This window comes from Mus caroli, chromosome 17 (assembly GCF_900094665.2).
Source record: "Mus caroli chromosome 17, CAROLI_EIJ_v1.1, whole genome shotgun sequence".
NCBI lineage: Eukaryota > Metazoa > Chordata > Mammalia > Rodentia > Muridae > Mus > Mus caroli.
This window is the reverse complement of record NC_034586.1, coordinates 82,546,740-82,555,686: the sequence shown is the minus strand read 5'-3', so window position 1 is coordinate 82,555,686 and position 8,947 is coordinate 82,546,740. Positions and strand designations below refer to the sequence as shown.

The 8,947-nt window shown below is 49.6% G+C and overlaps 1 protein-coding gene across 3 annotated transcripts; it reads left to right on the top strand.

Moving 5' to 3' along the window:
* The first annotated feature begins 2,393 nt into the window (after positions 1-2,393).
* Positions 2,394-7,952, top strand: Atp6v1e2 (ATPase H+ transporting V1 subunit E2). Of its 3 annotated transcripts, none has more exons than XM_021149640.1 (2): positions 2,394-2,443; positions 6,992-7,943. In XM_021149640.1, exon 2 carries the CDS (start codon positions 7,093-7,095, stop codon positions 7,771-7,773), a length of 681 nt encoding a protein of 226 aa, XP_021005299.1. In that variant the 5' UTR covers positions 2,394-2,443; positions 6,992-7,092; the 3' UTR covers positions 7,774-7,943. The 3 variants fall into 3 exon arrangements, with proteins under 3 accessions (XP_021005299.1, XP_021005298.1, XP_021005297.1); XM_021149639.1 differs by lacking the exon at positions 2,394-2,443 and adding an exon at positions 2,495-2,603; XM_021149638.1 differs by lacking the exon at positions 2,394-2,443 and adding an exon at positions 4,024-4,067 and having other exon boundaries at positions 6,992-7,952.
* Positions 7,953-8,947: the final 995 nt, after the last annotated feature.

Below are 8,947 nucleotides of genomic sequence, written 5' to 3'. Positions count from 1 at the left end.
TGAAGTCTCCAAGACTCACCATCAACACTGAAGAAGTCGATGCTTTTCAGACTCTTTCTCTCCGGGAGTGGACTTTTACTTCCGGATCTAATGAGTGTGCTCTCCTACTTTCCCTCCTCCCAGCTTGCTCCTGAGAGAGAACATCATGGCATGTGGTTCCTGCTGTCCCCCAGCCACACCTGCAGCTTAGCTGCTCTCCCATGTGAGGGCTGCATCCAAGTGTCAAATCTGATAGTTTGTAGCTCTCTTCCCCTCTCATTCCTGATAGCTTGTTTCTCATTCCTGGCCTCATCTGTATACACCGCCTAACTGCTTTATCACCTTCTGCCTCTGCCACTACCTGGGGGGATCTTCCTAGACCAGTGTTTGGGCAAATTATAATCCTATTTGGAAGCCGCAGGGTCTGTCACTCAACTGAAACCTATAGCTGTGTTGTCTGTGCTTCACCTTTCCCTATCTCCTTTCTCACCTTGAGTGGCAGATACCTTTCTGGGCAGTTCAAGTCACTCCTAAAAACTGGGTCTTCCAAGAGGGTACTGAGGAATAGCCAGATGTGAGTAGCCTGCACTGTCACCTGAAGCTGTGATGTCCCAATCCCTGCTGCTGTTATGTCTGGATCTGTGGCCCTGCAGCAGCATCAAGAGTCTGTGTCAATGTTGGTGGCTCCTGACCCACCCACCAAAGGCCATGTGGATACCCCTGGTCTGGACTGCTGTCTGGGCCATATTGATGTCCCAAGACTGCATAGACTTGCCCCTGCCCCTTGTCTGGGCAGTGCAGAAGAGCCCAGCCCTGGTGGCATGGGTGCAGGAGAATTGATGGGCTGACTAACTCAGCCACCACCCGGGTCTAGATCCAGGGCTTTGAGATGGCCCACCCCAACATATACCCCATCTATGAACTGCTGGAGCGAATGCAGACACTGCTGGTTCCACAGATCCAAAGCTGCAGGATCTCCATGACACGGGCAACAACAGAGTATCATCCGAGGGGAGGACCCAGTGTGAGTGTGGAAGCCCAGCACAATGACTTGACCAATGACTCCATTACAACGAACGTTTGCAGTGAAGCAAAAGAATGTATTGTGGGCACACCACAGCTTCCATTCGAGATGGTTTTTGTTTTTGTTTTATTATTATTATTTATATTTCTTTGTGTTTTCTTTTGGGGGAGGGGAGGTTGCAAGCGCAGAGGGCAGATATGGGGGGACAGAGAGATGAATAGAATTGGGATGCATGATGTGAAAGTCACAAAGAACCAATTTCGGAAAGTTGAGAGAGAGAACGAGAGAGAGAGAGAGAGAGAGAGAGAGAGAGAGAGAGAGAGAGAGAGAGAGAGAGAGAGAGAACTGGGTGTCTATGAAGTCTTGACCATTCCTATCAATTTGGATACATTCTCAATTGTGACTTCTACCCATGTCCTATCTTTTCCAGGTGACTTACTCCAAATTAAGGCACTGTGCTGGATCCCCCGAAACCTCATCTTGGGGGATAGGGGTCTGAGTGTCTGTCTCTAAAGGTCTGCGCATCCTTCCATTTACACTCCTCCTCTTGCCTCCCCCAGTTGTATTTTACTGCCAACACCCAAACGTTTGAAACCATGTGCTTGAAGGCTGAGCTGTCTGCAGGGCCTCACACTAACAGAGCCTGGGATGGGCTTGGGTGGGAACTGAGCCTAGGGCCCTTCATTCATGCAGCTCTATGACATTGTGGGGGGCCCAGCCCTCTGGTCTGGGATTTCCAGCTTACAAATTGAGTCTCCCATCACACCAAGGCTTTGGGAACTAGAGCTGGCATCTGCTCTATTGCCTGTTCTGTTGACTATCCCTGCACAGTGGCTCACACAGTGGCTCGCACACTGCTCAGCCAGTATTTGCTGAAAGACAGAGAAGGGGATGCCCCCCCACCATGTATTCCGGGGACCCCATCGAGGCAGGTGCAGACGGATGCTTCTTCACTGATTGGACTTGGAGTCAGGAAAAAATGCAAATGTGTCAAGGGCCTCCAAGATCCCTCAGTAGTGCTTGCCACCAAACCTGATGACCTGAGTTCAGTCCCTAGGAGCCACATGATGGAAGCAGAGAGCAGACCCCCCACAACTTGTCCCCTGCCTTCAGATAATGTGCGACATTTCATTTCTTGACCTGAGCGATAGTTTCCAAGTATTTGCCTGGTAATAATTCAATAAACTGCACATTTGCATTCTGTGTACTTTTTCTGAATGTGTGTTGTAATTTGCAATGTAGGAAGACGAGAGAGAGAGAGAGAGAGAGAGAGAGAGAGAGAGAGAGAGAGAGAGAGAGAGAGAGAAACATTTTTTCCTGACTCCAAGTCCAATCAGTGAAGAAGCATCCGTCTGCACCTGCCTCGATGGGGTCCCCGGACCTGGGCTCAGCTCTGAGTTGTCACTGTCCCCAACTGAGACACAAATACTTCCACACAAAGTAAGTTAATTTTTAAACAAGGAATGTTGACCGCACTGCAGTTGTCCTTGCTGTGACTGACCGTGGAGGGCACATTTCAGAATTCGTGGGTGTCTAAATTTTAAAGAGGAGCCCAGAGGCCCAAGAAGCAGCATGACTCAAACTAGATCCGAAAGTAAAGGTGAGATTTAGACAAGTGGACATTTTACTTGAGGGAGCAGTGTGAACAAACATTGGAACTGGACTTGTGCATTTGGGGTCTGAAGCAGCAAAGAGACCCTGCTACTGTGTGGGGTAGATGCTGGGAGGTATGTGTGCCTTAGAGACCTGATCTGCTGCCCCAGCCCCACATGTGGGTCATGCCACTTCCAAGGCCTGTGCAAAAGCAATCAGGAGGCTCCTCAGTTTGGTTTGCTGTTTTGCTTAAATCGCAGGCCAGTGTGAGCTCATAATCTCTGTCCCAGACGGGCAGAAAGTCACATCTGCCAGACACGTGACATGGATACCGAGTTCCTGTAGACACATTTGCTCCAGCCCCAGATTTCAGCCTGGCCCATCCAGACCTGAATTTCAGCCCAGTTCACCCCACAGCTGCTTCCAAGTCCAATACCAACAAATGCTGGTGCCCAGGGAGGGAGCCACAAGACTTGTAGACTGCAGCATCAGGAAGGGAGAATTGCAACTAGCTATGAGATGGTCCACCCTCACCCCCCCAGACCAGGGCCTCGGAATTCAGAACTTTACCCACTATTTCTGAGAGTCTGGCTGTGTCTAGACTGGGTACAAGGACACCGAGACATGTTAGAAGAATCAGATCTGCTCTAGATCCTTTATGTTCAAACAGGGGCTGCGATGTGGAGCGGCAAATAGGGTTGTCCGAGACAATTAGCGTCCACGAAGACAGACTCTGCGCACCGCTATGATAAACCCTCCCTTTCATTTAAGGCCACGCTATGTAGATGCTGTCACGTTCCATTATATTCCTGAGGAAGCTGGGGGGGGGCAGGGGGGGCGATCGGGCTGCTTCAGCAAAATCACATGTGTGGTCAGTGAAGAGCAGGGGTGGGATCTTCAGGCAGCCTCACTGTGGAGCCTGCACGGTGGAAGCTGGCTCTGTCTGGGCATGGAGAAGTGCCTCCACCATGAAAAGAAGCCCAGCAGCCTGTGATAGGAGTGGCTCTCTTGACCATCTGGTGAATTGTCGTTAGACGGCTTTCTCATTAAACAGCCTTCCGATTTGTCTCCACAGGCCAAATAAGAGAGGCCGTGACCCACCAGCATGGCAGCTGTATTTTTCGTTAGTAAATTAATAAACTGGCTGACTGGGTCTGTACACATGTCAGTTAAGGGAAGCCCACCCCAGAGTGGGGCCAACTCTGTGCCTACTTAATTGAGATTCTGAGCGTGCAAAGACAAGCCCAGCCACAGTTCAGGTGCCAAGGAACCCTCTCTTGGACTCTTTTTGGCAGAGCTGGCCAGCCCTCCGAAGGGGTAGACTGGCTCTGTGAATTCGAGCTGCCTGGTCAGACAGCCTTAATCATCTGTTCAGAAGGGTCCGCAGTGCCAGGTTCCAGTGAGCGTTCCAAATTCCACATTCTATCAGACTCCCGGCGCCAGACCAAAAGCAGCTCCTGGCATGGAAGTGGTAAGGGCTCACCTAGGGTGTCTATTCCTCCACACATGGCCAGGTGTCCGACATTTCACACCCCTTACCCTTCATCTATGGTGGCTCCCAAAGCTGGTGACCATTGATTGGAGTTACTCGGGGAGCCTCTTTTTTTTTTTTTTTTTTTTTTTTTTAAGACAGGGTTTCTCTGTATAGCCCTGGCTGTCCTGGAACTCACTTTGTAGACCAGGCTGGCCTCGAACACAGAAATCTGCCTGCCTCTGCCTCCCGAGTGCTAGGATTAAAGGTGTGCACCACCATGCCCATCTTGGGGAGCCTTTTAAAACTTATTTCATTGACATGTCTTCTGTGGGAGCAGGGAGTGTTTTTGTTCTATTGACAAAAAAAAGCTTAGTTTTCAAAAGTATACCTCCAAATAACATAAGATAAACAATATGCTTTTCAGAAAGATTATTTTATTTAGGAACTTGCTACTTGGCTCTACTCAGCCTGGGACTTACTCTGTAGAAAGGCTGGTATTAGATTCACAGAGATCTGCCTGCCTCTGCCCACCAGGAGCTGAGATCAGAGGGATGAGTTGCCACGCCTGGCTGTTTTGAGAATTTAAAATTACGTGAATGTGTGTCAGGGCACAGGTGTGAAGCTAACGGAAAACTGACCAGAGCTGGGCTCTTCCACCATGTGCGTCCCGTGGATTGAACTCAGGTCCTCAGGCTTGGTGGCGAGTGCTGTTACCTATGGAGCCATCTTAGTCCTGCTTATGCCTTGAATATCTTTTTAATTCAATTGTTCTTTAGCTCTAAAAATTTATTTAGTCCATTTATATTTTGGATATTCTCATTTTGTTCATATATTTTCCTGAGTCTGATGAGATTTTTTTTGAGTTTTTTTTTAATCAATTTCTTCTTTGATAATTTCATATGTGTATATAATACATTCTGCTCACCCTCCTTACGCTCTCCCACACCTCCCACTGTGCCTCCTGTCCTCTCACCAAAGCGTCACCATATTTTCTTGACTTTTAGTTTTGTTGATTTTACTTTGTTTTTGTTTTGTTTTGTTTTGTTTTGTTTTGTTTTTTGTTTTGTGACCCACTGGGTTTAACCAGATCACTCACGTGGGTGTGGATGGAGTGATGTCACTCGTGGGTGGCCACATCACTAAAGAAATGACTTTCTGTCCTGCAGCAGCTCAGGCTTCCGCTAGCTTCCCTGGGTGTGTGGGACCCCACTGACCCTTCCTCTGTCTAAGAGCGAATGCTCGCGAGTTCAGTCTTCTGTGGGCCCCATGCAGGCGACTACAGCGGTTGTAAGCTCACTAGTGCCATGGCCGTATCATGCCCGTGGGACAGCATTTTATGGGCCCGAGTAGGGAAGATCTTTTAACTTCTTCTGTTTTCATTTTTGGTTTTTGGTTATTTGGTTTTATGGGGTTTTTTGGTGGGTTTTGTTTGTTTTTGGTGTGCAAGGATAAAAGCCAGGGTCAAGTGCTTATTAAGCAAATGCTCTACCAGGATTTTCCTCCTCCTCTTCCTTTCCTTCCTCCTGCTCCTCCTCCTGCCCCTCCTCCTTTCCCTCCTCCTCCTCTTTCTCTCCTTCCTCCTGGTCTTCCTCCTGTTCCTCCTCCTGCTCCCCCTCCTGCTCCTCCTCCTGCTCCTCCTCCTGCTCCCCCTCCTGCTCCTCCTCCTGCTCCTCCTCCTGCCCCTCCTCCTCTTTCTCTCTTTCCTCCTGCTCTTCCTTCTCTTCCTGCCCCCCCTCCTGCCCCTCCTCCTGCTCCTCCTCCTGCCCCTCCTCCTGCCCCTCCTCCTGGTCCTCCTCCTGCCCCTCCTCCTGGTCCTCCTCCTCCTCCTGCCCCTCCTCCTGCTCCATTACCATTGGAGGAGGATGTGTATATGACAAGGGTCTGTGAATGAGGAGGATGTGCACTGATTATCATTGCCACACATTCACAGAGGTCAGAGGTCAACACCACAGACTTGGTTCTGTCCTTCCACCTTTATTAGGGTCCTAGGGATCAAAAGCAGGTTCTCAGGATTGTTTGCAAGCACTCTTACCCTAGCCTTGCAGTCTTTTTAACATGTAGAATCCCAGGTGACACTGGCAGAGACTTTGATGACAACAGTGTATGAGGAGCAGCAGGTACCGAGTGAGACCTTCAAACACAGACTTCTTAAAGGTCTACCCGCTGATTGAAATATATACAGAAACTTGGACACCATTCCTGGTGAAAGACCGCCTTTCAGCCTCTTCAACCCCACGCCTCTCCCCAGAGTGCTTTTTTCTCACTTAGCCATACTCTCAGGTCATAACAGGTTTTGTGAAGCCTCCTGCCTCCAAGCAGTCTTCCTGGATTGAGTCCTGCGTTACCAGGTTCTCATGATTCCCCTCCGTCCTTCTCATCCTCTAATGTGTTCATTGATTTTTTTTTAAGTCGTTGGGTATTTTTATTTTGTATGTATGGGGGACTTGTCTGTATATATGTCTGTGTGGCAGTGCCTGCGGAGGCTGTAAGAAGGTGACAGGTCCCCTAGGACGAGAGTTACAGGTAGTTGGTTGTAAGCTTCCATGTGAATACCAGGACTCGAACTCAGGTCTTAATGGCTGAGCCTTCTCTCCAGCCCCATGCTGAGACATTCTTTATGCTTAGGTTTTGATTTGGTATTTCCACTCCATTGCCTTCCTACCCGAGTCTTAGGTCATCGCTGCCTAGAGAGATCTCTGGACTAGAATGGCCCTGACTTGCGGCTATTGGGTGACAGTGAGTGAACAGAAACAGAACGGCAGAGGGTGAAGCTTGGGTTTCTCAGGATTGACTTCCTACAAATCACGTCCCATCTCAGGACATTGGTTAACGGATCTACAAACGGAGGGCTATCGAGACAGTTTCCGGTCTCCTTCCCTTCAGACTCTGATTTCTCCTTTTCTCCTCTGTGTTCTGCACAGGGAGGGAGCAGACATTAGAAATACCCTGAAGACTCTGTTCTACATTGAGGACACCAGGAGGTCCCCAGGCCCTCCCTGTGCCCCCGTGTCTGAGAGGAGCCATGGCCCTGACGGACACAGATGTGCAGAAGCAGATCAAGCACATGATGGCGTTCATCGAGCAGGAAGCCAACGAGAAGGCGGAGGAGATAGACGCCAAGGCGGAGGAAGAGTTCAACATTGAGAAGGGCCGCCTGGTGCAGACCCAGCGGCTGAAGATCATGGATTATTTTGAGAAGAAGGAGAAACAGATCGAGCAGCAGAAAAAGATCCAGCTGTCCACCATGAGAAACCAGGCTCGCATCACGGTCCTGAGAGCCCGAGACAATCTCATCTTAGAATTGCTCAAGGATGCCAAGATGAGGCTCAGCAGAATTGTGTCCGATGAAGAAATCTACCAGGACCTGCTGGATAAGCTCGTGCTCCAAGCCTTGCTCCGGCTGCTGGAGCCTGTGATGATTGTCCGCTGCCGGCCACAGGACCTCCACTTGGTGGAATATGCGGTGGTAAGAGCCATCCCTCAGTACATGAGGCTCTGCCAGAAGCATTTGGAGGTACAGGTTGACCAAACTGAACACTTGCCTTCCAATGCTGCTGGAGGGGTGGAGGTCTACAGCAGCGATCAGAAAATAAAGGTTTCCAACACCCTGGAAAGTCGGCTGAATCTCGCGGCCATGCAGAAGATGCCAGAGATACGAGGGATTCTGTTTGGAGACAACACCAGCAGAAAGTTCTTTACATGAGGCTCCGGGACGGGGAGCCTGGGCTAGACTGCAGAGTCTTCAAAGTCGGAGTCATTTGGACAAAGGGACCTGGGGTGGGGGTGGGGTGTCATCTTCCTCTGCAGTCCTTTCCTAGCTTTGAATAGCTAAGAGGGTTATACACTGTTAACTTTGGAATAAATCCCAAATTATGCTCAGAAGTCAAGTTGTAGTCCACCTGTCTTGACAGTTTCTGGGGCATTTCGAAGTCTGGGATGAAGGTGTCTGTCAGCTTTGCCGGGGGTGAGATGTGAATTGTACCTTTGACCTAGGCATCTGAAGCTCTAAGCTTATTCAGATATGAAGTGTGCATGTCTTCTTGCTTCAGGTGCAGTAACTTGGGACTATGGGATGTATTGAAGGTCAGCATTGTGGATGTGTCTGGTCTACCGTCCCCAGGCTCATGCTCAGAAAGCCACCAGGCAATCAGAAACTGCACCCGCAGTTTAACGTCTCCATAGCCACTGCCTTGAACTTCCTGATGATAACTCTGGAACTATGTTGTAGAGGAGAGGCTGCAGTGGGAAACTGGGGTATGTACCACAGGTTTAGAGCCTTGGCTTATGCACACTACTGATTCCAGAAGCCCGCCTATATTCCTGAAGTCTGTCCTTGGCCTGTCTGTCCCATCTCCCTGGTGCCCTGAAGCCCAGCCTTCTACATCACCAGCTAACATTCCACCTCTCTGACCCCGTATGCATGGTGGGTCAGAGGGAGATGTGCATGCTATCTGGCATTCAGAGGCTGCAGTGGTAGACTGATAGCTCAGCTCAGGCTCAGTGTGATGGGAAAGAGAACCAAGAAGCTGTCAAAGTATCAAGTATTAACAACAGAGGCAGAATCCTCAGGAATGTCGAAGGGTGTGCCTGTGGCCTGCAGAGAATCCCTGCACCTGCTTGAACACTCCCTTGGATAACTGACTGCCTGTGGGATTTGGGCAATCTCTCCCAACAGCTTGAAGTACTTTCTGGGAGAAGCCAAGAAACACAGATCATGGTCATTTTTGTTTACTTGTGGGTATTATGTAGCGTAAAATGAGTAGCGGGGCTGGAGATAGAAATATAGCTCAGTAGTTAGGAGCACTTGTTGCTCTTTCAGAGGAAAGCCCCGAACTCAGTTCCCGGGACCCAATGGTGGCTTATAACTGCTCATCTCT

Bases quoted from the DNA above. Each gene is read 5' to 3' on its own strand.
- Atp6v1e2 (XM_021149638.1), top strand. From the start codon at position 7,093: ATGGCCCTGACGGACACAGATGTGCAGAAGCAGATCAAGCACATGATG.